The 27354-nt window shown below is 32.2% G+C and overlaps 3 protein-coding genes across 4 annotated transcripts; 2 read left to right on the top strand and 1 right to left on the bottom strand.

Moving 5' to 3' along the window:
- Positions 1-784: 784 nt before the first annotated feature.
- Positions 785-4756, top strand: LOC131951871 (ragulator complex protein LAMTOR3-A). Of its 2 annotated transcripts, none has more exons than XM_059314277.1 (6): positions 785-867; positions 1882-1916; positions 2941-2999; positions 3237-3370; positions 3488-3551; positions 3856-4662. In XM_059314277.1, the coding sequence occupies exons 1-6, from the start codon at positions 859-861 to the stop codon at positions 3927-3929; spliced, it is 375 nt and encodes a 124-aa protein (XP_059170260.1). In that variant the 5' UTR covers positions 785-858; the 3' UTR covers positions 3930-4662. The 2 variants fall into 2 exon arrangements, with proteins under 2 accessions (XP_059170260.1, XP_059170261.1); XM_059314278.1 differs by having other exon boundaries at positions 786-867; positions 3240-3370; positions 3856-4756.
- Positions 4757-4763: 7 nt separating this feature from the next.
- Positions 4764-15715, bottom strand: LOC131951869 (phosphatidate cytidylyltransferase, photoreceptor-specific). The gene is made up of 11 exons (XM_059314274.1): positions 15432-15715; positions 14382-14521; positions 13794-13890; positions 10687-10863; positions 10463-10582; positions 10260-10342; positions 9697-9853; positions 9213-9365; positions 8983-9117; positions 8624-8727; positions 4764-7968 (listed from the first exon to the last, which is right to left on the bottom strand). The coding sequence occupies exons 1-11, from the start codon at positions 15513-15515 to the stop codon at positions 7824-7826; spliced, it is 1395 nt and encodes a 464-aa protein (XP_059170257.1). The 5' UTR covers positions 15516-15715; the 3' UTR covers positions 4764-7823.
- A 2721-nt stretch (positions 15716-18436) lies between these two features.
- LOC131951870 (calcium uniporter protein, mitochondrial) lies at positions 18437-27182 on the top strand. Its single transcript, XM_059314276.1, has 7 exons — positions 18437-18554; positions 22754-22820; positions 22919-23089; positions 23232-23336; positions 23657-23817; positions 24120-24323; positions 24437-27182. The coding sequence occupies exons 1-7, from the start codon at positions 18444-18446 to the stop codon at positions 24638-24640; spliced, it is 1023 nt and encodes a 340-aa protein (XP_059170259.1). The 5' UTR covers positions 18437-18443; the 3' UTR covers positions 24641-27182.
- The last annotated feature ends 172 nt before the right edge of the window (positions 27183-27354 follow it).

The raw sequence follows: 27354 nt of genomic DNA, 5'->3' as shown, positions 1-27354 counted from the left end.
AAAACGCGATCACAACTTAGTCTAGAAATCACATTGGCCAGAACATCCCGGCCAGTGCGCGCATTGGCCGGCCAATGTACAAAATACGCTGTCAAGTTTAAGCGCTTCGGACTTTGGCCAGTACGTCCCGGCCAGTGCGAGCATTGGCCAGCCAATGTACAAAATACGCTGTTAGAGCTAAGTTCTTCGGGCTTTGGCCAAGAGAGCCGGCCAATGCGAGCTTTGGCCGCACTTCGGGCTCTGACCGTAACATATGTATATATATATATATATATATATATATATATATATATATATATATATATATATATATATATATATATATATATATATATATATATATATATATATATATATATATACATACATATATATATACACACACATATATATATATATATATATATATATATATATATATATATATATATATATATATATATATATATATATATATATATATATATATATATATATATATATATATATATATAGGCCTATATATATATATATATATATATATATATATATATATATATATATATATATATATATATATATATATATATATTGTGATATACATTCTTGGGAAGTTTTTTTTTTAAAATTAGAGATGCATTTTACTTGTCTCTCCCGTTCTTATTATTTTTAAAATGTATTTTAAATTCATTAGTCTAGTAAAATCTTCTAGCCTATAAACAGTGGCGAATGACTTTTCTGTAAGGAAAATAATGCCTTTTTCATGAGGAAAAAGATAAACCTGGAAATAGTTAAAAATCTGGACTGGAAAACTAAATATAGCTCTCTAGCCCAAGAGAGTGTTGTCTTTACAGTTTTACATCTTCGCCAAACACCAACATGACGGAGGTAAGTTAGATCTAGATCTACATCTAGACTCTAGATTTAGCTAGATCTAGTCTAGATATTTTTAAAAAATTACTTTACATTGTTGTTAATTCTTATGGTTGTTTTACTCTTAGCTTCAGTTAAATATATTCTAGAAAACTAGATCTAAATTATTCTAAATGAATGTTTTGCAGAGTTGGCTAAAGAAATATTTTGAAAATCACATGACCTGCGACTGAAAATAAAAGATTTCGAAAAATATTTTAATTTTTTTTTTTTGGCCTAGCCTAAAATGAAAGAAATCCTCTAGAATCTAGCTAGATTTAGATCTAGAATTCTACTAAATTCTAGATCTTTTAGGTAGTCCGTGGCATTTTACAGATTTTACTCAGACTCAGTGATTGTCAAGATTATGAGATTGCCTTGCCTTTTACTTTTAATAGGCCTACTAACTAAAGCAGGACCAAACAAAATTTAACAAAACATAACATATTGAACAAGTTTATAATTAATATTAATTTATAGATCTGGGTCTAGATCTAGATTTTAGTAGATCAGAATTTGATTAGCCCCCATTCATTAGGGCTTTTTGAATTTACTGTATTCGACAGGATTAGTGATGCAGCTCAACATTTATTTAGCTTACATCTTCCTTACCTAAGTACTAAGTAGGTAATGGACTGCCTTTCAGAGCCTTTCCTCCTAGGGGACAGCCATGTTTGGAATATTTTTATTAAAGTACTAGATTCTACCTTGCCCATCTTGCATTGCTGCAATCTCAGAGAAAGAAAATTCAAGGGAACTCATGATAACATCAATTTGTTACCAGTGGGGTATTTTTAGATATGTAACCTTGTTTCTTGCTTTTATGTGTTGTAATTGGCTCATATATAATACTGGACGCATCAGAAAATAAACAAAACTTTAGTGCACTTCACGATGTACAGAAAAAATTCAGTATTCTAAAGATTTAGAGGGCCAAGGATGAGCAATGAAATAATTTACTTAGATCGTTTATTATCGTTTTTTTTCCAGGAATTGAAATCATATTTATTCAAGCTTATGGCCACGTGAGTAATAATAAACCATTTTTTTAATGCTGGTAGGGCAGTGACATCAAATTAAGTTACTGCAACCAAACAATTATTTTTCCTCAACCAGCTAAGTAAACGTCCAAATGACAAAATCAAAATGTATGCATAGGCATAGCAACCCCTTCCAGTGTATGTACAGTGTATGATTCTTTAAATACTCAATGCCCCTTATAATTACATTAGCCTTTATAAGGAATCCATAAACTGTAACAAATGCTCAAAGTTTAGAGAATCTTTTGCACTACAAGCAAACTAGTTGAGTCGAGTATTGTTTCATGTCTTCTTTTCAGAATAATCTTGATTATAATACATTTCATAGTTGGATTTCAAGTATTGGAGAACATTAGATAGTCAAAACTGCACCTAACTATAGAAAAATATGGGAGGTGGGTGTAATGAAATAATCATTCCAATGCCCTTCACATTTTGTGCTGATTGATTGCTTCATAAGCTTAGGTTGCTTATCAATATCGGGGATGAGCTGTTACATGTAGTATATTTATTGTAAAATGATACTATACTTGGAAAATCATCTGTCTTTGTCAGAAACTACTGATCTGTTTAGTGCTCAAATCTAGTCACTAATACTTAAAGCTGGTTTGTGTCATTGAGTTGCTAAATTGTCTTTCGTGTTTGTAAATTGGCATAGCTATTAAAGCTTATAAAGGGTATTTTTTTTTACTAGCACCTCACCCTTCCAACTGTCCAGCTCTAGTCGGAGGCTATTTAACTTGTCGGAAGAGATTACCATACAATAGATATAGAAAAAATACATAGTTAAGGAACTTAACTTATTTTGTTTAGAAAAGTCTATACTATAAAACCATGTAAAAAAAATTTTTAACTTCATCTGTATGTACTTTAGGAATGCATAGGAAGCTTTTTAGTTTTGTCTTTCTTTGATATGTCACCCTTATCTCTACTACTGTCAGTACCCATGAATTACACACATTTTTATACTTTTTATAATGAAATATACCTAATTTTTGTAAACTTTCAGAGTTGAAGGCCTTTTTGCTATTGCTATCACAGACAGAGATGGGGTAGTTATTATAAAAGGTATGTAGCAAAAAATTGTTGTCATGCTTTTTATTATTTTAACCTCTCATAAACATTTACTTCTTATTATTGTTGACTTTTTTCTGTTTTAATCAATTTAAATAGAAAAAAACATCCCAATTACTCTTAATGTAATATACTGCCAAACGTAGTAGTAGCATTCTAAAAAATTAATTGTAGATGTATTTCTTTAAGAACCAAAATTCTGTTTATTATCTGAAAAATATTTCTGTTCAGTAGCTAACCAGATGGCACCAGACTCAGCATTGCGGCCACCTTTTCTGTCTGTGTTTGGAGTTAAAACTGAGCAGGCTAGTAAAATGGGCATGGGCCCTAACAAGCGCATCATTAATTTCTATGACAAATACCAGGTATGAATATTTTAGACATGTACTCTGTATGCATTATTTGTTAATTAGTAAGCCTATCCAATTAGTTATGCTTTTTCTAAAATGTAAAATTTAATTTTTAAAAATTTCTTTTGACAGACAGTGCAGATCAATAACCACCCATTGCTTCTTCACTTCATAGCAGATAAAAATGCTAATACAGGTAAAACACACACTGTAGGATAATTTTCTGTTTAAAAACAGTCATTTTTTTTATCCACCCACCCAGATTTCATCACATTAGTTTTTTACTTAAAACACTTTTTATAAATCTGATGGTTTTTTTTTTAATTTGTATGTTATTTTAGTGTAAAACTTTTATTTCCTTTAGAATTTCTTTATAAAACCATACTTTATCCAAGTGAAAGACTTGTTACTTTATTTAAAAATTGCTATATTAAGGTGGAAATTAATTTTTCAAATCGAAGTAAAGGAATTTGTTATTATGTTATACTAATTTTTTTCAGGACTTATCTTGGAATTAGAAAATGAACTTGATGATGTATTAAAAGATGTTAGCAAAGTTGTCGGCATGATGTAGAAGGCTGTACAGCTATAAAAGCCAGTTAAAATATTAAGCACATGGGTGCTTATTACTTTTTAAGATATGGGAGCATGGTTGTATCAGAATAAATGAAATACAGAGATTATTTAATGTATTGTACATAGGTTGCATTTATGATGAGCATGCAACTTTATTTTAAATGTGTACATAATGAAAAAAATTATACCTTCCACCTGACTATATTAGAACAGTGGTAAAGGATATTTGAATCAATTTATTTGATGCACAATATTCATTGTTTATTCTTAACATTTTGTGTATTATCTAGACATTGAAACTTTTTTTTTTAAAGTCACCCAACACATTTGTTTGTATTTTTTTTTACACTTTATTGACATGGCTAAACTTAGAGTGCTAATTAACAAATAAACACTGAAAAATAATTTAAATCACACAAGTACATGATCAAGTAGTACTTTTTTAAAATAAACAAGTTTTAACAGAATTATTTTTAACATTACGAGGTGAGTCAAAGCTGAGCCTTCTATTGGTGGTGTTTGAATTTACTATTAAAAAAAAAGACATCAGATTTTTATTAAGTACCAGTAAATATTTTGAACTTTTTTCTTTATTTGCATGGATTTATAAATTGTATATGCAGACTTTATATTTATGTGATATTAGCGGTAGTTGAATATTGCTCATGTTCAAAGATTGTGTTCATGTTAAAAATCTTGATTAGCACAACATAAGGTATATACCTGAATGAGAGAATAACCAATCTTTGATGAGTTAGGAACTTTCTAGCCAGCAATGTCAACTCTAATGGTGATATTTCTTGCTTGGTTACTTAACTTTTGTAAACTGTTTAAAAGATCTATATTGGACATATTTGTAAAGTTAAAGAAAAATCATAGTGGGGAAGATTCCATTGTAGTTGTAAAACACTTATCATTCAATAAACCTAATTCTTTTGAAAATTTGGAACTTTATGTTAGCTGAAATTAATTATTTAATGTTCTACTGTGAGAAATGAGGGCCAAGCCAGACTAGTGCAGTTATCTCAGTATCCCATCTTTTAGTGCCAGTTGTTGAAACTAGAGGTTTTATTTTTAGCCTGAACAGCCAACTGTGAATGTTAAGTTATTGAGCAAAGGTGGAATCAACCAAACAATTTTAAATAGTAAGACCTTTTTGTTTTAGAAAGAAATTGTTATCTTGGGAAGTAAAATGCAAAAGTCATAAATTTTCTAGGGAAAATATAAAATTTGTTATTAAATTTAAATATATATTTATTGAAAAACTATTCACTGAACAGGCGCTACAACGTTAAAATGTGGCACCCTAAAAAGCAGAATTATTTTCCCTGTTGACAGGCGTTGGAATCAATAAATAATAAACTATACACAAATACAAATCAATCACAAGACAATGTACCACAATATGTACCATGCCATTTTCATACCATAAGTTTTGCTTAATTTCAAACTTATTTTTTAGATCATAGCAACAGTAGCAATTTATAAGAACCTTTACCAACCACATTAAGATTAACAACATTTAATTTTGGAATGCTGCTGTTGTATACTAATAAGCAATCTGATTGTGTAAAAAAATTTAAAATGCACCTCAATTATTTTAAAACCTCAGCTCTGGCTTTTTACCAAGTAGGATATTTCAAAAGTGAACTAGAACACACCTCTGATATGGCTTATGGTAGTTTTAAATAATTGCAGTAAATTAAACATTGATTATTTCAAGCTTTGGTTTCTACAATATTTAATTATTGATTATGCACAATTATAAAAACCATTTGGGTAAAAAAAATTACATTAACCTGTGCAGTGAAAAAATACCTTTGTTGATTCCATTAACATACATCATTTTTTTCTTCTAATTATTGATTGTGAACAATATCACAAATATGTAGTGCCAAATCTTCTTTACAAAGCTATGCTCTGTTATTGAAATTTATATTTCAATTTATATTTTTAAGTGTCAGTTTCTATACACAATTTAAACAGCTTATATAAACTAATTGTATATTAGCATGGAGGGTTTTTTCCACCAAAAGTGAAAAAACAAATTAAATTTAAGCAACATCTTAATGGTACATTTTTTGTAGGACTTAATACTAGATGTTTACATTTTTAAGCAGTAGGATTTTGATCACTATTATTTAAACTAAATGGAAGATTCTAACATTTTTTACATTTTCCAACAACTCATTAACTTTTCTCCATCTCTGATTAGTATTGAAAAAAATAATGTACATTCTCTTAAAATAATGGTTTGATGTAATATAGGCCTACTGATAAAATTTTAAATAAGAAACAGTAACAGCAAAAATAATGTTGGTTTTAAACTCTTGATAAAAAAAATCTAGCAAAACATCAATCATGGTATTGTTTCCATTCAAAGAAATATGTATCTTAATTTAAGTATGCATGTCAGTGTTTTAATAGCAATATAATTACTTATAAAAATTATAAAACTAAACAGACAAAATGACAGATCAAGTTTCTATCACTGAAATATTTAATGAACAACCAACTAATGACATGTTTTTATATTATATATGATAAAATACATTTAACATAGATAGTTTTCTCAACATAATTATTTGAAAATAGAATTTTTTTTAAATTTAAAAGGTAGTACAAATTGTAGGCTTAGATTCAATTTTTTTAAAGAGAAAATAAAAAGAAATAATGTTTATTAAAAAATAAAGAGTAAAGTTAGAAGCCATCATGGAAAAATATGTATAAGAACAAAGCCATTAGTAAAACAATCACCAACAAACATCTAAAAGTTGGGTTTAAAAAGTAATTATCTTAAGATAAATTAAAACCAAATTACTCTTTTGCCACTAAACCATCTATTTTTTTTAAAACAATTACCTAAGTCCTAACTAATGAAAATAAATTATTCTTGTTGAAAAATTGCAATTACACACGATCTAAAAAATTATGCATCATTCATCCTCTTTGGTTGCACTTAATCATAATACATCTATTTTGAATAATAGTATTACAGTTACATCATACTTTGAACGTTGAAGTAGCCACTTCCAACGAACTGAGGACAAAGTGGTTGCTAAGTAGCAACCAACCATTCTTTTAAAAATTAATACCTGATGTGAAAGAGTTATAAATTAGATTCATATTCGTCAATCCCTAGTCTAATTAGACATTTCCTTTTTAAAAATATGAATTTAATAATTATTGCAAGTTGTGGTAAAGATAGCAACTATTGAATTACAATTTAAGAACATGTACAAACTAAAATATACTGAATCAGTTTTTTAAAACCAAAAACTCTATTAAAAACTGCTCTGCAAAACTTGAAAGGAATGCTCATCTGCTTTGGTTAAATTTTTAATTCTTTCACACAAAAAGTAAAAATCATTTAATTCAAAACTTACTTTAATAATAAAAAAAAAGGAGTAGTACGAATTAAGCATTACATTTAAATACACGTTCAAACTAGCATTCACTTATAAGAGCAGCTTTGGTTACTGGCTTATTTATAATTATTATAGAATCCAAAGCAATTCACACAACTTTAATATATGCCAATTAAAAACAATAAACACTATGGCTATCTAAAAACACAATATATAAATAACAATGTGTACAATTTTTATTTCAGTTTCAAATATAATTATTTTTACCGAAATACATTGAAGATAAAATGATGAAAACTATTTTAAACTGTTTTATAATTTAATCTAGTGAATATTTAACAATGACAATATGTTTATAAAATATATATACTTTTATGTTTACAAAACCACATGCAGAAATTTGTTATCTGTAATAACACCACAAGAACTGAATCTAAATAAATATTGATAACACTGAAAGATTAAAAGACTTCCATTTAAAACAATAAACCAACAGGATGAGCTAAATGACATGTAGTGAGACCTTACATAGATTCAGTGATTGCCGCGGTTACATTTTCAATCAACCCCCGCTGCATCAGTTTGTCTCGCAGCATGGTGAACACTTTTATCTGCTGCTCTGGCTTCAGCATTAACACACTCTGGACAATATTTTGGGGGTTCATCACTCTGGAGAAGGCAAAAAACATAATACATAATATTATACGATAATTTATACAAGACAGTCAAATATCTATATATATAATTCTCTTCTTGGAAAGGATAGAAAACACCAAGCTTTAAGTGCGCTCACTACCAGCCCCACCCCTACATGGTCTGGTGAGCTGTGGGTCACGCTAAATGTTTACAATCATAGAGCCGGGTTTAGTGATGGTTATTAAGGGCAGATAATTTAGTTTGAAACTATTTTAAACTTAGGGGAGGTAACTAAGAGAAGGCTGCTTTCACAGGGGGGGGGTGTTTGGGGTCAGGGAAAGGAGGGTGGGGGTTATCGTCCTTAACGAGCTACTGATAGTGTTTTTTTTAAAGCAAATATTTTCAGTGGCAGCATTGGTACTGTCGAATTCACAAATTATGAATTACTGGAAAGTAGAAAATAAAACAACTAAATAGCAGCGTATGATGTGCCGCGGGTTGGCTCGTTTTAAATATATGTACTCATAGGCTTTAAAAAAAATATCCAGATGAGAAAAATTTAACTACTTGAAATAATCACTAAATGATAAAATAAAATCAGGATACATTATTAATACAAATGGTGAAAAACCCCTTAAAGTTTTCTTGTTTAAACTTAAGATTATGTTATAGCCATAGGCCAACTTACTTAATAAAGCTATGATAGTAGACATGAACAAATGTTGCCATTAGAAACTGGCAGTCAAAACGATCCATAATTCCACCATGGCCAGGGATGGTATCTCCAAAATCCTAAGAAAGTTTTCAAATGTGAATTAGATTAGTTTAAAAATAATTGTTTACACATCACTGTTTTATTAAAAAAAAAACTGTCTGCTTATATTTATTTTGCTTGTTACACTTTCTTAAGTATCTGCCTCGATCATATTGATACAGTAACAAAAAACAATGAACTCTCTGTGAATGAGTAAACTACTGTTGAAATACCAAACCACAGTATATTAAATATAGCAAATGCATATATACAGAATAATAACTTTTACATACTTTGATTTTAAAAGCTCTCTTAAATCCACTAGCAAAAAATCCACCAAAAGGTCCAATTACAGATGCAAAAATGGACAGAGAAATTGAATGCAGGATGAATGGATACATGCTGATTGTTGTTTTAGATATTCCCACCTGTTTAGAATAAAATTAAACATAATATGTAAGGAACTAACATAAATGATATACCCACACACTACAATATCTTGCAGAATTTAAAAGTACCTTACCAGTGAGAACAGGACTCTAATAGTTTCAGGCAGGCTGTATTGATAGATGAGAAAGACATGAGATCGTTCACACTCCATTGAGAGGGATTCTTTAGACTCGTCGTATGACACAGGGCACACAAAGTAGTCATACTGTACAAGAAAGTATGACAGCTGGGGAAAACAAGACAAAATTAATGTAACATTGCTAAACATCATTATGAGACAGTGTGTCAATTACTTACTGGAAAGTCTCATGTATTGGATGTAAGGCTAAAATAAAACATTGACATTAGAATTGGGAATAGTAAGACAAGTGAGCATACTAATGACCACACCTGAGTCAAAGGAACTGATTAATTCTACTTTGTCTACACTTTGAACAAACAGCTGTGAAAAGTTACTTATTTATTCATTTTTTAAATAATTATTATTCACTTATAATAATAAAGTAGGATTACTGTTTAACTGGGTGTAGAGTAAAAAAAAACCTCGCATTACTTACAATGATGCCAAAGATTATAGTTGAGAAGGCGCCTCCAATAAAACCCTCCCACGTCTTTTTAGGAGACAACTTTATCAAAGGAGTACGTCCAAAGAAGAATCCAAACATATATGCCATTATGTCGTTGCAGATGATCATGGATACTGGAACAAGTACCCTGTGGTAAAGATTGTTTTATAGATATGTATGTCAAGTAAAATATGGGACAGCATGGTCGAATTGCATAGCTTTTGGCTGCAAGCTTGAAGGTCTGGAGTTCAGATCTAAGTTTGGACTTGTGACTGTAGGATGTACCTGTGTCCACCCAGCTCTGATGGGTACCTGACTTATATTGGGGAAAGAAAGGCAGCTGGGCACAGTGCTGACCACATCCTTCATGTGACGATGTCAAGAGGCATGAACTCTACTTCATCTGCCCAATGGAAAGAGGACTCTATGCATCATAAGTAAAATACATTGCTGTATGCTGTTAGAACAAATTTTGATAATAAACTAAATTTAACTGCAAACTATATTTTTTTTTTGAAAAAGAAGCATGTTAATAAATAAATAATTTACCATACCATATAAGACCCTCTAGAACATTTTGAACAATGAAGTGTGACTGGGCAACAACAAGTAGCAGTGTCACATGAGTCCATCCAAACTGAAAATATAGACCAGTTCAACAATGATAGCAAAAATAGGCACATATTTTCAAATAACAGTATCTGTATTAAATAAGTTTAAGTAAATAAAAACAATTTTTAAATAAAATGTAACTGACCAAAGTGAACTGTTTTAAATAATGTTTCTTGACTAGACTGCAGACAAAGCCAACTAGTCCGGCAGTGTAGAGAGAAAATGATATAAATCTATGGTATGTCACAAAAGGTCGCAAAAAATCCTGGAAAAAAATAGAAAAGTTTTTCTTTATTAACTGTTCCTCAAATGATTTTGTATTTTTAAAATTTACAGAATAATTATAACTTAGGTTTCTAAAATACTTACAGTACGAGCCAATAAAACTCCAAAATTTCCAATCATACTTTCTCCAAAAAAGAAAAAGTTGGAAGCAAACAAGAAATACCAACTCAAGGTTCGAAACCATGGCAGGTCATATGAGCGATATACAATATATCCAATGGTGATGATTTCATGAAAACATTTTATTTGTAGGGCAAATGTCTGGAGACAAAATGTAAATCACTTGTCAATTTTACAGTTTATTAATTGTGCATCATTAGACATAGGGACCTACTTAACTATTATTCACAGATCATGCAATATTAGAGTTTAGACAAGTATACAGCTCCTAAATTGTGAAGCCTTATACAGCAGCTCAAAAAATTGTAAAAAAAAATTAAACATATTTAAAACCTCTAAGCTGTGCAGATTTAGACATGTATACATCTCCTAAATTGTGCAGCATTATAGTTATAGGCTTACTTATTTGCAGCTCAAAAATAGTACATTTACAGGCCCTAGACTGTGCAGAATTAGACATGTTTACAGCAATTAAACTTATCATTCAACTAAATTACTTTTTTTGCCCACATAATTTAATGGAATATTTTTTTTTTAATGTACAGCTACTTATCTTTTTATATTAAAAAAAAAAATCCAAATTCCACCTAAGATAAGTGTGTGAATGACAGCATAGTAAACACAAAATAGATAACACTAATTACAACAGAAAATTTGGTTTTAAAATCCCATTACAATACAGACATTTTATAGATTTTTGTATGACACAGTTGTTGAAATTGACCTTACTTTTCTCTGACTCTGAGTTTTTATTTTTATTTTTTAAGTTTAAGAATACTGAGAGGTGAGTTTATAAGGCCTAGGACATTACCCCCTCAAGAATACCTATTATGCATTTTACAGGCAAAATGAGTAATAGAATGCCTGAAAGGGACATGTAAAATAAAATAAGAAAGAAAAAAAAACATTCAGCATTTGGCCTTGCCAACCAGGGTAACCAGGAAATTGTAAAATAAGCTTATCTCTGACATTAAACCTTATTCCTAAGTGTAACCTTACCGTATGGGCTAGTGTTCATATTAGTGTCAATTTATAATGGACAGGGTGGGGATAATGAGTAATGTCTTGTTCGGATTAATCAAATGTCAATAATATTATGTCACATTAATTAAATGTCAATAACATTGAGATAGGTGAATTAATCAAAATTAGAAAAACAGCATGGTTGAAAGGTAGTGCTATATGCCTGCCAACACAAAAGTCTCAATTTCTAATCCAGGGCTTAAGTCCATGGGACATCCCAGATTCCACACAGTTCTGATGGGTATCTATCTTTTGTTAATGGGAAGTAAAGGCACTTGGTCATAGTACTGACCATACGATTAAATGTTGAGGTCAATGAAATGTCTGGTTCAAGGGTAGGCCAACTTTAATTTTTTTCTTATAACACATTGGCAGTCAAGTTAGTCCAATGACCACACAACTGACACAGGTGATTTAAAATCAAATAATCAATAACAGCAAGGTTATGCTGACTTTCTCACCAACAGCAAGGGAACTGATACTCAGTAAGCTGATCTTAAGCCCTGTGTGACTGCTAAGCTCTTATGCAAAATCAATATTAGCTGCATCACTAGGAAACAAGCTGTTTTTTTTATATTACAAAATACTATGTTTGTACAGTTAATTATATTTAATGTAGTAGTCCTTTAATTTGTGAGGCTATTTTTAAATAGTTAATACAGTTAAATATTTGTTTTTTACGTGGTTACGATCCGTTCCTTAGTCCTTTCAAACTAGGCAGGGTTTTGTAAACAAGAAAAAGAACTGGTAATGAATAAATGCAATTAGCAACTATTTACACTTTATTGCCACGACATAAGTACAACACCTAACATCAAAACCACCACACCATCTAACACAATAAGAAAAATATTAAAATAAGAAGTCCTTAATGTGACTACCCTACTTGTCCCTAACTGTGTCCATCCAGTGAGCTCCACCAGCTCACAAGATGTCCCTGTTAGTCTACTAACTCTGCACCGAGTCCTACTGACCGTCCCTACTCCTCTGATAAGCAGAGTCCACAGTGGGAACATCCGCCCCACCAGGTGTTAAACTTAATTAAATCATCTCAGGCCAGGATTATTCCAGCCATAAATTACAATCCAGGCTGACCGCAATGGCCACTCACTAAGCACTTGCACCAGTATGTCATATCTCGTTACGGCCGGGCCCAACTACGTCAGGAATGTTCCCCAGCCGTAAACCACAAAATGACGCTCTGGTCATCCCCCGATAATGTATGGTCAGTCTACGACCTAATAGCGACAGCCGAGGGCTGGTCGTCCACTTAATTTATGGGCATCGGGTCACTTCCCCTTCGATAGGGCTAAACCAGGTAAATATCCCAGAGAAGGTAACAATGTGTTTCATTTCACTAAACTGTGATCAAACTTGAAGACCAGACTGAATAAACCACAGATGTCCACTTTTTAAAGTTATTGACTTCGTGCCATATTCATGTAGTACTAGTTTACATCTATCACGTATAAAAATATGAAAGCGTAAAACCACCTGGGTCCCTTCAATATTTAGAATTTTAAAATCATGCCACAATGGAGCAGCAAAGAATCTCTAACAAAATCTCATTTTTCCCAAAAGTAGAAAACTGTTACTAGTGTTACAATTGTGGTTTATCGCCTGTGGTCTTCACTTGTTTTAGTGATTTATTACTCAGCTTTTTACATCAAGTAAAATAGTTTTAGAGAAGCTACATTTTAAATGTGTTGATAAAATAAAATTAACAATTTATAATCTGCTTGTTACTTATCTTTTTAAAATCATTTTGTAACAGTGACACACACAGTGCCACACAAATTTGTAATGTGAGAATACAATTTTGCTATTTTGCTAAATTAAGAACAGATGTGTTTTTAGTTTTTGCTTAATCAACCTAGTAGTGTAAAAGTACAACTTAAATATCAGAACAACTTTTTTGACATAAGTCTAGGTTTATGTTTTAAAAACATGTTAAAAATACATCAATCACACAAATATTTCAATTTTAATGGGAAATTTTCATAAAATTAAATAAAGAGAAAAATCTTTATGAGAAACTTGTTACTTACTACAAGCACAAGTGCCAATGGTCCAAAATAAATAAGAATTGCAAAAGAAAAAATCATCAGCCATGTAAAAATTCCACGGATTAGCCAGTTTCGCCACCTACAGTATAAAATATATTATTTGAAACAAGGCAGTATAAAAACATCAATTTTTAACTGAGAAAAAGGGCACATAGTAAAACAAATTTTAGGTTAGTATAAACTCGGTTTCATCAAAATAAAATTTAAAAGCAAAAGAAGTTAAAGCTATCCTGCCACTATATCAGCCATTTTTTTCATTTACTCCATCTGGATTCTAATGTAAATAAGGTTAAGTGGCCACTGAGATCTGGCAGAGTGCAAAAAACTTTGACGAGAACATATGTGACAGTATTTGTGAGACGATGTACAGGGTGAGCTGTACAAACCATGAAAGAAAGGGTAAAGCTCAAGAACTTAACTATTTTCATAATGGCACAAGAGGATTGTGTAATTCAGGTAAGCACTGGGAGTTTTAAAAAGTTAATGTATTATTGCAGATTTATAAGAGCTCAACACTGATTTAACTATAAAATCCTGCTAACATAATTTTTTAAAAAAAATGATAAACACCTTGGGGAAAAATCTTTTAACGCACTGTCTAGAACATCAGACCCTTGTCCTTCATTAACTATCGGCTTTGATGGCTTTACAGGTAAATCTTCTTCATCTGTATCAGAGGCTGAAGCTTGAGATCTAATTCCTGCATCTTTCTATAATATAAAAAAATTGTTAAGGAAATTCTTACTGATAAGGTATAGAAACATTCATACAGCTAGTAAAACTAATACAAATAAAACTCTTGGGTTGTTTTTAAATTTTCTTGTTTCAAAATGTAATTTCAAATGAAAAAAAAAGTTTCTCTTGTGATTTTAATTTGTTTTTAATAATATTGATTTTGTTTTAAAGTGATTTAAGTCTTCAACAAAATTAATTAATTATCATAATTTATGATGTTGAAAACTTTATTTATTCAATACAAACAGTGGATGAGACACACAAATTAAATTAACAAAAACTTATAACACTGACATACAATTCATACAGTACATTCAATACTTTATTTTACCACCTAGATTCTACACATCCCTCTTCTTCCAAGCAACATTCTCAAATATAGTTACATTCTCAGCACATTTACTCGCAGTCATCATATGTACAAGTATTCCAAAATCATCATTCTCATGTACAACAAAATTACACAAATTGTTTTCCTTTATAACAATTAGTATTTTAAATCTCATGTCATTTACTTTTTAATTGCATTTAACTTACACTTTATAAAAAATACAAACTTTACTTAAAAGCTGGTAAGTGACTAAGTGGTGTTAGGACTAGTCTAGATTCCAATTCACCTTTTTTAGCAACACCATCCATCTAATAAAATCTATTTTAAAGTATTTTCTAAATCTTTTATCTAGTCATTAGGCCTATTTAAATACTATTTATTTATAATAATTTAGGGCAGAGAGTCTAGGTCTAGGACACTATCTCTATAGCAACTAGAATCTAGATCTATAGTCTATAGCCCACTATAGGTTATTGAACCCCTTATTAAATTAGTTGGCTTACAAATGTACATGCCGCAACTTATGAACTAATATGAACTTACAAATGACTTACATGTTTATCGTCGTCTCCAGAAGATGATGGCGTTGTCGTTGCTTGGGAAGCTCTTTGCCGCAAATCCGAAGTTAATGAGGACATGATTGTTTTAGTGTGTTCAGTACAGCTACAGGGTGTAGCCCAGAATATAATCAATAAAATTATATATTAATACTCTTAAATTATACTAATGTACGATAGATAACTTCCAGGTTAGCTGGGAATGTTCAATCAAATTTCTAACGCACTGTGTATTGCTTTTTACTGGTAATGTTGATAATAGCATTATCTGCCATTATCTGTGGTCGAACTAACATCACAAATGTACCGAATTGCACCGAATAGTATTCGAAATCATAAACACTTTGATTTAAGCCGTTTTCCACACAAAAATTAAACTATTTCAGGTCGTACCTTCTTCATTATATTGTAAAGTAAATATATAAAAATAAATTTCCAAATTCGAACCTGCCGGGCAAGTTAGGTAGAGTTCACCTGTTTCCAGTGTTTCTTCCAGACTTTTTTCTCCGGGTGGTGTACTTGAAATTTTCGGGGGGGGGGGGGGGGGGGGGGGGGGGGCGGTAGACTTTCTTCGGGGTGCTCAGCCCCCTCCTCCACCCCCCACCCCCCCGAAGAGATGCCTGGAAGAATCTCTGACAGTGTCCAGACGTCTTTACTCTTTACTTTACCTAGCGTGAGTTAGGTACAGATCAGAGCTGGGTGGACCCTTAAAAAAAGTATAAATCATAGGACACTCACACTATGTGCACACAATCGTAATCAGCTACACTATTAAGGATCGGCGGAGACTAATCATCGTGTTTTAAAACAAAATAAATTATTCAAATCACATCATTTTATAAAATTATGTTCTTGTTACGTCTTCATAAGTAATAATTAACAAAGATATGGTGTCTAATGGAGTTTAAAATATGTCTACTTGTTCATCCAATCATTCAAAATAGCAGACATTAAGCGAAACTAAGAATTTTAAAAAACTAGGGTATAACACAATAGGCCTATAACTTTAACATAATGATAAACTTATATAGCTTGGCAATAATTATAAACCCATTCCGACGCTCGAGGCGAACTATAAATATTTACTTCCCTAATTTATATATGATTATTTTAAAAAGTGCGAAAAGTGCGAAAAAGCGCCCCCACCCCTTCTCAATAAAGTAAGATTCGGGGCGCTTTTTTTACCAGTCACTGTCCCTTAAAAGGTTTTTTTTATTTTATTTTGGTGTCATACAATTGATGTAGAAAACACGTTAACAATAAGTATAAAGTCTAGAAGCGACATACTATCTTTATTTTAAGTGTGTATAATTCAGTAATATGGGGTCGTCCATAAATGACGTCACACTCGTAAGGGGGGGGGGGTCCGTAATTTTGTGACGGTGTGGGATGAGGAGGGGGGGGGGGGTCAGATGGTGTGCCGTCATACTATTGCATTATAAAAAAAATGTTAGAAAACTAGTTTAAGCCGTTATTTCGCGTTTTAGAAAACAGTTTTAATAAATTGAAATAGGGATTTATCAAAATACTCTATGTTGACAGAGTTCAGACAAGATTTTGGAAAAATATCGATGTTTTAAGAAAAATTAAACTGCAATTTTGAGGGGGATTGTAGGCTGAAATAGGACGTCATTTTAGGGGGGGGGGGGGTTCTAGCTTTTTGTGACGATGTGTGACGGAGGGGGGGGGGGTAAAAATCGTCAAAAAAGCGTGACGTCATTTATGGATGACCCTTATAGCTCAAAATGAGCTTTATATAATTTTTCCTATTCCGTTTAGAGCCCGGGCTAGATTTCGTCCATAAATGACGTCACACTCGTAGGGGGAGGGGGAGTCCGTCACGGTTTGTGACGAGGGGGAGGGGGCTCAGATGGTGCGACGTCACACTTTTGCGTTATATAAAAGCAATGTTAGAAAACGAATTTTAGACGTTATTTCGCGTTTTAGAAAACTATTTTAATTTATTGCTTAATTGATTTAAATACTCTATTTTGACAGAGTTCAGACAAGATTTTGGAAAAATACCGATGTTTTAAGAAAAACCCAACTGCATTTTATGGGGGGGGGGATTGTGTTTAGTAATAAGCAAGCTAAAAAGCGATGAAAATACATTCAACGAACGCACACATTGCTCTCATTTTAAGTAGAACATTTTTTTTTCAAAGTTTAACGGATAGGCCTACGCTAAAAAATAAAAAAATGTGTACCTGGTCTCTCTAGTTGTAAATATTTTTTCCGGTAAATGCTAAATAATTTTCTCCCATGTTTAACATGCCAGGTTGTCACAGTAGTAATGCCAATGAAAAGACTAAAAATACATTTCTAACGTCAATTTTTTAAATACTTTTTTTTTATGGGGCAATCAATAGGAAACGCCATCTGCAATAATTATTTAGAATGGTCAACACGCTTAATAAGGGGATTCATAAAAGGTTTAAGTTCAACAGTCGCTGTAATCTGGGCGTCACTTGGAACGAAGCATTTGTACTTTTTGAGATTTAGATCTAGATATTTATATCAGAAATAGGAGCTATCCATTCCATATATAATTATATAGCATATAGACCTGATCCACATCAAATTAAGAATATGGCTTAGATAAGGACGTTACTTGTAATTTTAGTTTCCCCATCAACACGATTTTGAGAGAAAAATTGGGCTACTATAGGCCTAGCTGCTAACTTGTTTTCTATATACTTAAACATATTTTAAACATATATTTAAACATTAAACTATGCATCGAAAATGATCTACTCCCAATTTCCATCCTACCGTCTGCCCATTCACAGCCAGTATTTTTGTCTATAGAAGATTTAGCTGTGATATTTAAAAAGCACGTTGTAGTTAATTATAATACCCTTTTTTCGATTTGCATGCTTTGTTTTAAGTTGATTTTTCTCCATTGAAATATTTTGCATAAAAAAAGCTTACTTAGGCCCTTCTGTGTGTAAAAAAATTTATCTGGTATTTTTTTATTTTTTATTCTTATCTCGTTTCTGTGAGAGTGTAATGATGGCGGCCGTAGCTCCACTGAGAAAATTAATTCATAGAAGTGTTTTTGTACAGAACTCAAATTTGTTTTCTGTGTGTAAACAAAGTCAAGCTTCTAGGTCTAGAAAGGTATTCTTTTCAATTCAGTAAAAATTGCACTTTGCTATAGTTACATAGATCTCTTTGAGTTGGATAAAAATTAAAAATAATACAGGAATGTGGGTACGGGGAGGGGGGATGAGGGAAAGACCGAGGTGATTGAAATATTGCCCATTGGGTCAGGGGGTAGGATGTAAGTAAAGCTATGTCTTTATAGTAGGCAATTTGGTAAAAATGTTTCTAATTATCACAGAATGATACAATTTACACAGAAATGGGAGGATCCATTATTAAAAAACTACAAAAATCATTGTTTTAGAATCTAGATTTAGATCTTTTAGTTTTAGGCCTAGAGTAATTAAGTAATTAGGGTAAAGGAGGGCGTTAAGAGCCGTGTGGTATTAAGCCCCAATCAACACCCCACCCCCACAAAACCCCCAATAACACTGCTAATCTACTTCTGAGGTAACAACCACTGCTGTTCTTTGATAACAGAGAAGCAGAGGATTCATTTTATGTAATTTATGACCCACATGGTCCAATAGGGAGAGGATGAGACAGGATTTAATCCCACTGCTCTTTCCCTAAAATTTCTCATCTCCATAAAACCATTTTGTGAACTTTTTTTCCAAATAGACATAACTTGGGAAACTTTACTTTGTAATAAACCAAATGAGTTTTTCAAGCCCATTCTTTGTTCCTGTATTAGAGCATTGGTTGTTGTACATTTTAACACTATTTTTATAGCTATGGCTAGAATAGTTTTATTTTGGTGAATTTTTTTTGCACAGTGATTATTGGTGCCTAAACAAAATGGCCGACATTTGTCCCATTTTACCATGCTATAAAGTTTTTATCATTATCAGGGTAAAACTTGACTGATCATTACCATAATGGTTTTATTTGTTAGATAATAACTAAATCTACATGAATACATTAATTTTGTCCACTAGCTTGCCTGTTTAGAAAAGTTATAACAGATACTGTTATGTGGCTCTTGAAACCCTAAGTGCAAGTTTCTCATTTATTAGACCACTGAATATGACACTGGTATAGGAATAGTTAACACAAAATGTATTAATTGTTAAACAGACTTGTGTCTAAATGATAGAAATACAATTCTAACCTGCTAAAAAGTAAAAATTCAGCCATCTGATGTTAACAAGGTAATTTTTAAAATGGTACTTGTACTTATTACCCCTAAGGGGCAATACAGCAGACTCAGCCCCCACCTGTTTCTAACCAACCATAACACTTCTAATCTCTTTGTAGGTAACATGAATAAATGTTCTTAGGTCTCAGCCAATCTGGGGTGGTATGTTATGTAATTTATGACCCTCATGGTCCAGCAGGGAAGTAAACAGACACATTAATACCACTGCTCCCCCCTTACAATTTCTTACCCCCATGATACCCAGCCCCCACCAGTTTCTGGCCCACCATAAAACTTCATCTCTTTGTAGGTAACATGGACTAAGTTCTTAGATCTCAGCCAACCAGAGATAGCATCTCCTTATGTAATTTATGGCCCTCAGGGTCCAGCAAGGAGAAAAAAGGGGAAAACAGTACCACTGCTCTCCCCTAACAATTTCTCACCCCCATGATACCCAGCCCCCACCTGTATCTAACCCACCATAAAACTTATCTCTTTGTAGGTAACATGGACTAAGTTCTTAGATCTCAGCCAACCAGAGATAGCATCTCCTTATGTAATTTATGGCCTTCAGGGTCCAGCAAGGAGAAAAAAAGGGGAAACCAGTACCACTGCTCTCCCCTCAACATTTCTCACCTCTATGTCACTAGGCATGCTGCCCAGCTTCGCTTAGGCTTTCGAAAACATTGAGAATTTGAATGCTTAATTAATTCGCCCGAAGGTCGGTCTACGACCTCAAGAGTTATGAAGAGGTTCCTCCGTGGACATTTTTTTTCGATTTATAGCTCATATAAGGTACCGGTCAGTCGAGGTCAGTTTTGACCCCCACATCGTAGACTTTTCGGCCAACCGGCCCCCGTGTTCTGTCGCACCAAGGCAAGATCATGCCAAATTTGAAGCGCCTGCGGCGCCGGGAAGTGCCCTATCGGACACCCGACAATCTAGATCTAGATCTAGATTCCTAAAAGAATTTTTTTTTTAAGTTTAGCCCGAGCATAATAAAAAAGAATACATTAACCAAGTTGACTTGCTGTGTCTCGAACCCGCACCACCTGCGTGGTTTAATGTACACTAACATCTCCGATATTTAGGCACCTTATAAAATACGGAGAATGAAACACGTATTTTAAAATCTTAACTTACGCGAATATGCCTATTCTTTCAAATTAATTTTTTATCCCAAATTAGCCAGTTCCAAACAAAGATTTTGTATAAAATAAATAAGTCTTGAAATAGTTTAGTCCTAATATAGAAATTTATTTTTGGAATTGATTTTAGAGAAGTTAGAGTCTAAATCTAGATCTTAGCGTCTACGTCTAGATCTAGTTATTGCGTAGATTTAGATTTAGATTTAGTCTAGATCTAGAATCTCTAGATCTAGAATCCAAATACATAAAATAAATTTTATGAGTTTAGGCCGGAAAAATTGTATTGTATACATTTCATAGTGTACGTAGATCTAAATCAAATTTGAATGAAATAGTTCATTTCTTTTCATTCTTAACACGGCAGATGACGTCATTAGTTAATGTATAAGCAATAGTGACGTCACAGTTTTATGCGTTCTTTTTCACATATATTAATGCTTTTCCGGTTGCATAAATAATACTGTTTCTCTACATTCGAATACGCCTTTAATTTTTATTTTTCTTCTTTAAGTAAAATTGTGGTTATACATTTAAAACATCTAACATATTATTTTCAACAAAAGTCCGTAAAAAGTTCTCCATATACCGCTGCCGATTCTGACGTGATGTCCGGCGAAAATTTTTTGCGGACAGAGAAAGAGAGAGAGAGAGAGAAGAGCGCACATGGCCTTTTATAAATTAGGATGTTATGTAATGTTTAGCACACATGGCTTATCAGGGGAAAGCATTAAGGCAGATTAGTTAGTACCACCCCTTTTTACATACAAGAATGTTAACTCTGGACAGCTACACACTAGTATACTAGCTACACACTAGGCATACTAATGTGCCTACTGTAAACTACTAGACTTTAGGCCCTATGTACACCTGCAATTGTATCAATTGTAGACTGGGCCCATTGGGGCCTAGTGATAGTTAGTATCAGTTAAAGTGTGTGTACACAGCTGTAACTATTTTGGGGTTAGAAATTAATTATTTCTATTGCGGAGTTAGTCTAAATTATCATAATACTTATTGCCCCATTGCCCGGCTCCTTTCGCCCCAAATGCTGATTTCGGGGGTATGACAATAAATGTTCAATTAAACCCATTTAAAGTATATTTAATACACTTTGTTATTATTTTTAAATTGTGTAAGCTATGTTAGAATAATTTTGCCATATTTTCAATACTAAAAAATTCTTAGATTAGTAGAAATCTTTAAAAATTTACAGGTGCTAAAAAGTGTGGCTCTTAACGCCCTCCTTTACCCTACTAATTAGGCCTAGTAATTATTTATTAGGCCTAGGCTATAGGCCTAATTATTATACTAATTAGTAATTAATAGGGCCTATAGGATAGGGCAGGGGTCTCCAAACTACGGCCCGCGGGCCGGATGCGGCCCGCGAAGTCCTCTCATCCGGCCCGCGGAGATCTTTTTGTCCAAGGAAAAATCGTTTGTTGGTGAATGCTGAAGAAGTTTGCCCAGAAAAATCAACGACATACCTGGAAGAAACTGGCACCCGAACTGAAATTTGATAGTTGATGCGGCCCTCGGACTGAAAAGTTTGGAGACCCCTGGGATAGGGCATAGGGTCAGCAGGCTATTGTTTTTTCAAAGTTTTTGGTAAAACTGCTTTTTATTTTTCTGTAGGCTAATTTTGCAAAATAGTTAGTTTGTTTAGGCTATAGATTCTAATATATCATTTCGTTATTAAATATAATGGCCTAATGATACAAATTTGTACGATATCAATGCTAGAGAATGTATTGTAGACTGTAGTAATATGTAATTGAAATAAAACAACAAATAATTAGGAGCCTAATAAGCCTATTAAAGGGTGTGGTGCAGTTCTACAATGATTGCCACAGGTGTAACAGTGAGCATACTATTTGTAGTTGTTTTTTTGTTTGTTTTTAACTCAGTGTTTGTACTCTGTATCATTTTAGGTTCAGTTTATTCACCTCAAAAATGAAATCTCCCGTCCATATTGCTCGCAAGTTTTATATAAAACAGGTATTTTTTTTTAACAAAGCTAATCTGTTTTATAAATTATTTTGTAAGTTATTTCTATAACTTAGGGGTTTACTGAATACGACTTGAAAATATTTCAGATGTAACCGTTGACTACAGAGATGGGCTTCCAGTTGTTGCTTTACCTTTGCCTTCAAGAAGAGAAACTTGTGAATTTACACTCAAACCTATATCACAGAATGTGGGAGATTTTGTGAAATTTATTAAGGATGAGGATGGGGGCATTGACACAGTTACCTTTTTCACCAAAGGTATGGCTGTTAGGTGTAGCAGGAAGCTTAAGACAGACATTAAACAATCATACAAGAGTGTTTTAAAAGTTAATTATCAGAATATTTAAAAAAAAAAAAAAAAAAAAAAAACCTTAAAGTTTATATTTGCTTTTTTCTTCAGACGGCAGCCGGATTGCTAAATCCACGTCCATTGACGTCCTCATGAGATCTGAGTTTCAAATTAGTATCAATGATCAGAAGTACCATGTCAGCCCACCTGTTATTTGTATGTACCTTAGTTTCATTTTTAATATTTTAATAATTATATATATTTTATTTAATTTGTACTTAGACTTTGTAGTATGTACTCACATACTGGAGAAAATAAAAGTCAAATTTTGAAAAGTGTATCTCATACTTTTAAAAGTTTTAAAAAGGATTAGTAATGGTATTAAGCTGTTTTTCTACATTAAGGCTTTAGTAGGCTAATGCTGTTGCTGTGGTTGTCAGAGTATGTATGATTGATATGGGACTCATTTACTTCATCAAGTTCTCTTAAAACACTTGCCAAACATATTTATATTTGACTTTTGTTATCATATGTAGGTCCTGTATCACATGAAGATGCTCAGACTTTAACAGATGTTAAGTTATTGATAAGTCAGCTTTATACTACCCTCAATGTGGAGAGTTACCAGCTAGAAAGGGAGCGAGAACTTAGAACACGCCTAGAAGATCTAAACATGCAAATATCACCATTAGAGCAGGTAAACAGCAAAGTACTTCTTACTCAGTGTGTGTACACTTTTACTTAAACTAATGTAGGTTTGCCTCCTTTTAATAACTGCTGAGACTTGAATATTTTTAAATATTGCAAGTTGCTTAACTGTTGCCAAATTTCAAAAATTTAATTACTGAAATATGTGGTTATTTTTTTTCAGGGTTTTTAATACTAATTAGAAATGTTCTTACATTAATGTTATGACACACATTAAAGACTACATTCTTATTTAGTTAGTCTGTTTGATTGTTGAACTAAGCTTTATTATTTAATTTTTTTTTTCTTCAGAAAACTCAACACTTGTGTTCTAAAGCAAGTGTGAGCACTAACCGCCTGGTCTGGCTGGGCCTAGGCTGCATGAGTCTTCAGTTTGGAATTCTAGCTCGTCTGACCTGGTGGGAGTACTCTTGGGATATTATGGAGCCAGTTACGTATTTCGTCACTTATGGAACGAGTATGGCTATGTATACCTACTTCATTCTGACTAAACAGGTAGGTCTATTCTCCAATCCTTACACCTGTTTCTGACACAAATTTCATCTTGCGGGAATACAATTTTAAGTTTCAATAAATACTTGTACTACAGTTATTATTTTAAATTCTAGGAGTATGCTTTCCCTGATGCCAAAGATCGCCAGTTTCTCCTCAAGTTTTATAAACTGGCATCCAAAGAGAAATTGGATGTGGACAAGTACAACCAACTACGTGAAAAAATCACTGAAGCTGAACATGATCTCCGTAGGCTTAGGGATCCTCTGCAGCTCCATCTCCCAATTAAAGAAATTGAAAAATTATCCAAAAAAGATTAATGTGAGCTTTCTGGAATATTTTAACCACGTTTTAGAAATGTAAACTTAGTTGCAAAATATTATAATATAGTTGTTTTATTTTAAACATATATCTGTATCATTATTTATCTCTTTTTTAATGTAGAAACAAATATAATTAATTATATAAATTTATTATATGATTTCAGTAATTATAAAAAATTATAGTTAAAGAGCTAGTCGTAAAAATAAATCTCTTTAAATTAAATAAAAAATAATGTATAAAATAGCATTCATAAATAATATATTTTAATACAGAAATTTCTTACTCACCTCATTAGTAACATTTCTTTCTCTCATTTGTGCTTTAAACAGGCTCCTCAAGTGTTAAAAATATCATGTTCATGCATTTTTATTATAGTGTGGACATGTTATGTGTTCTCTCCCATTTAAAATAATCTTTCTTATTCTTTACACCCATTGCTAGAGCTATGTTTAAAAAAAAAAGACTAATTTCTAAGTTTAAGAAAGTTTAATGGGGTTTAATCAACACTTGATATCATTAGTGTTTTTAATGTGTAAAACTGTTTATAATCAATTTATTCAAAGTATTTTAGATTTTTAAAATTTTTGTATCGTTTTATAAAAGATTATTAAACAACACAACAAACTATTTTTGTTGGTTATTACATGCTGTATTTTAAATCCTGTATAGTTATACTAAAATGAAATGGTGTTTCTACAGTAGTTTTGGGACATAACTTTCTTTCTTTGAGTATTTTAATTTACTGCTGGGTTTGACTAGCTTTTTTTTTAAAGGCAGGCCCATGATTACATCTATGAAATTATAAGTGTTAACATTGTTTTTTTTTTGTTGACTTTTAACTGCTATCAGTTATGTGAGCTTGATTATACAAAATTTTACAATGTGATCTTAAGGTTGAACAATTTGTAGATATCACTGGAACACTGATATGAATGAAATTTCAGTATTGATGATGACTATAAAATTAAAGTGTTCTTAATTTTTTTTACTGTTTGTGGAAACATCTATCTTTAAGATGGGCTTTAAATTTTCTTTAGGTATTTGTCGTTTGTTGGGCGTAGAATTGCTGCTCACCCATGTTTGAAAATTTTATTGAGTTCTAAATGTTTTTACTTTTTATTTAGTCTAAGCATCTTTATCGACACATGGCTACTTTTGAAAAGGTCTTGGTTGCTGAACAAGCCCAACCCACATTTTGCTTCCTATCTGTTATATAACCTTTATAGGTGGAGGGTTTAAGGAATTTTACCTGTTATATAAAGATTAAGCAAGGTCTTTTGAGTAGCTATTGTGTATTTTATAAAAAGTCTAATCTGTTCTTTTTTTTAGAGATACTTTTACATTTTTTATCCTAGTTGATTGTTTTTATTTTTATTCATCAGCAGTTGTTTTTTTTTCTGCAGGTGACATTGTGTCACATCAGTGTTAATTTATTTATTTTTGAGTTGTTTTGATTTTTGAGAATTGATTTAAGTGTGCAGACCCTACAATTTTTATAGAATTTAACGTTTTTTTAAAGAGTAATTCAGCCCAATTTTATTATCCTCATCTCTTTGTTGTTGTGAAGTAATCAGGCCCAAACGAAACGATCCTAATCTCTCTTTGGGTGTCACTATAACATTTGTGTGGGAAGTACTAAAGTATAATTAACAAGTTAAAAAAGGACACCAGCTACTGTGATTTCTTGACCAGATCCATTGTGTGTTAAATAGAAGACTTACTGCCCAACATAATTTTCCCAGCTCTTCGCTTTCAAGTATTTTACTGCTGTTTTTGTCATATTTTTGGGTTTTATGTTACAATTTTTTTGTTCCAATCCTATTATGTTCCGCTAAATATAATTAATAGATTTAATTAAGTAATAACATTAGGAGGTCACTTGCAAAACCTGCTTAGTCCCTTCTGATTGATTTTGATGAAATTGAATTTTAAATATTTATTTGTTAACTAAAATTAGGATTTTTATACTTTACTATTAAATTTTTTTTATTTAATGTATACCTTTTACAACAAAAATTAGTATACTACTTTAAATTCCAGTTAATAAAGAAGGGTGACTAATTGTTTCAGAAAGTGAACTTAGCAGGGTTTAGAAGTGGCCTCTTGACATATTGTATTTCTTTTAAAAATTACTATCCTTTCCTATAATTAAAAACAGTTGTAGTTTAATTTGCTCCCATTAGAAGGCATAGATACTTGCAGTTCAATTGAGATTTGCTGTCTCTTGTTTGTTTATCAGCATAATTAAACTCACTTTCTGCCTTTTATAAGATCACTTGCATGCAAAGAGGTTATATAAACTATCTCTACTTTATTTATACAGTCGTTTTACTTTGAGCGTGAAACGAGTGCCTTTCATATGTTCTTTCAGTCTTTAAAAACTTTTTGCTGTGACAGCCTGAGAGGTTTTGCTAGTTGCTATAGAAACCTTGCCAGGTTTTGCTAGTTACTATAAGAACCTTGCCAGGTTTTGCTAGTTGCTATAGGAACCTTGCCAGGTTTTGCTAGTTGCTATAGGAACCATGCCAGGTTTTGCTAGTTGCTATAGGAACCATGCCAGGTTTTGCTAGTTACTATAGGAACCTTGCCAGATTTTGCTAGTTACTATAAGAACCTTGCCAGGTTTTGCTAGTTGCTATAAGAACCTTGCCAGGTTTTGCTAGTTACTATAGGAACCTTGCCAGATTTTACTAGTTACCATAAGAACCTT

The sequence above is a fragment of the Physella acuta genome, unplaced genomic scaffold, assembly GCF_028476545.2.
Source record: "Physella acuta isolate Inbredline_101_S28 unplaced genomic scaffold, ASM2847654v3 ptg000834l, whole genome shotgun sequence".
In the NCBI taxonomy this organism is placed as follows: domain Eukaryota; kingdom Metazoa; phylum Mollusca; class Gastropoda; family Physidae; genus Physella; species Physella acuta.
This window is presented reverse-complemented; position numbering and strand designations above follow the sequence as displayed.

Bases quoted from the DNA above. Each gene is read 5' to 3' on its own strand.
- LOC131951869 (XM_059314274.1), bottom strand. From the start codon at position 15,515: ATGTCCTCATTAACTTCGGATTTGCGGCAAAGAGCTTCCCAAGCAACG. The intron at 10,343-10,462 runs GTCAGTTACATT...CTATATTTTCAG, and splicing joins ATTTAAAACAGTTCACTTTG to TTTGGATGGACTCATGTGAC. The intron at 9,118-9,212 runs GTAAGGTACTTT...TATTCTAAACAG, and splicing joins TTAGAGTCCTGTTCTCACTG to GTGGGAATATCTAAAACAAC.
- LOC131951871 (XM_059314277.1), top strand. The intron at 1,917-2,940 runs GTGAGTAATAAT...GTAAACTTTCAG, and splicing joins TTATTCAAGCTTATGGCCAC to AGTTGAAGGCCTTTTTGCTA. The intron at 3,552-3,855 runs GTAAAACACACA...AATTTTTTTCAG, and splicing joins AGATAAAAATGCTAATACAG to GACTTATCTTGGAATTAGAA.
- LOC131951870 (XM_059314276.1), top strand. From the start codon at position 18,444: ATGATGGCGGCCGTAGCTCCACTGAGAAAATTAATTCATAGAAGTGTT. The intron at 23,090-23,231 runs GTATGGCTGTTA...TTTTTTCTTCAG, and splicing joins AGTTACCTTTTTCACCAAAG to ACGGCAGCCGGATTGCTAAA. The intron at 24,324-24,436 runs GTAGGTCTATTC...TTTAAATTCTAG, and splicing joins ACTTCATTCTGACTAAACAG to GAGTATGCTTTCCCTGATGC.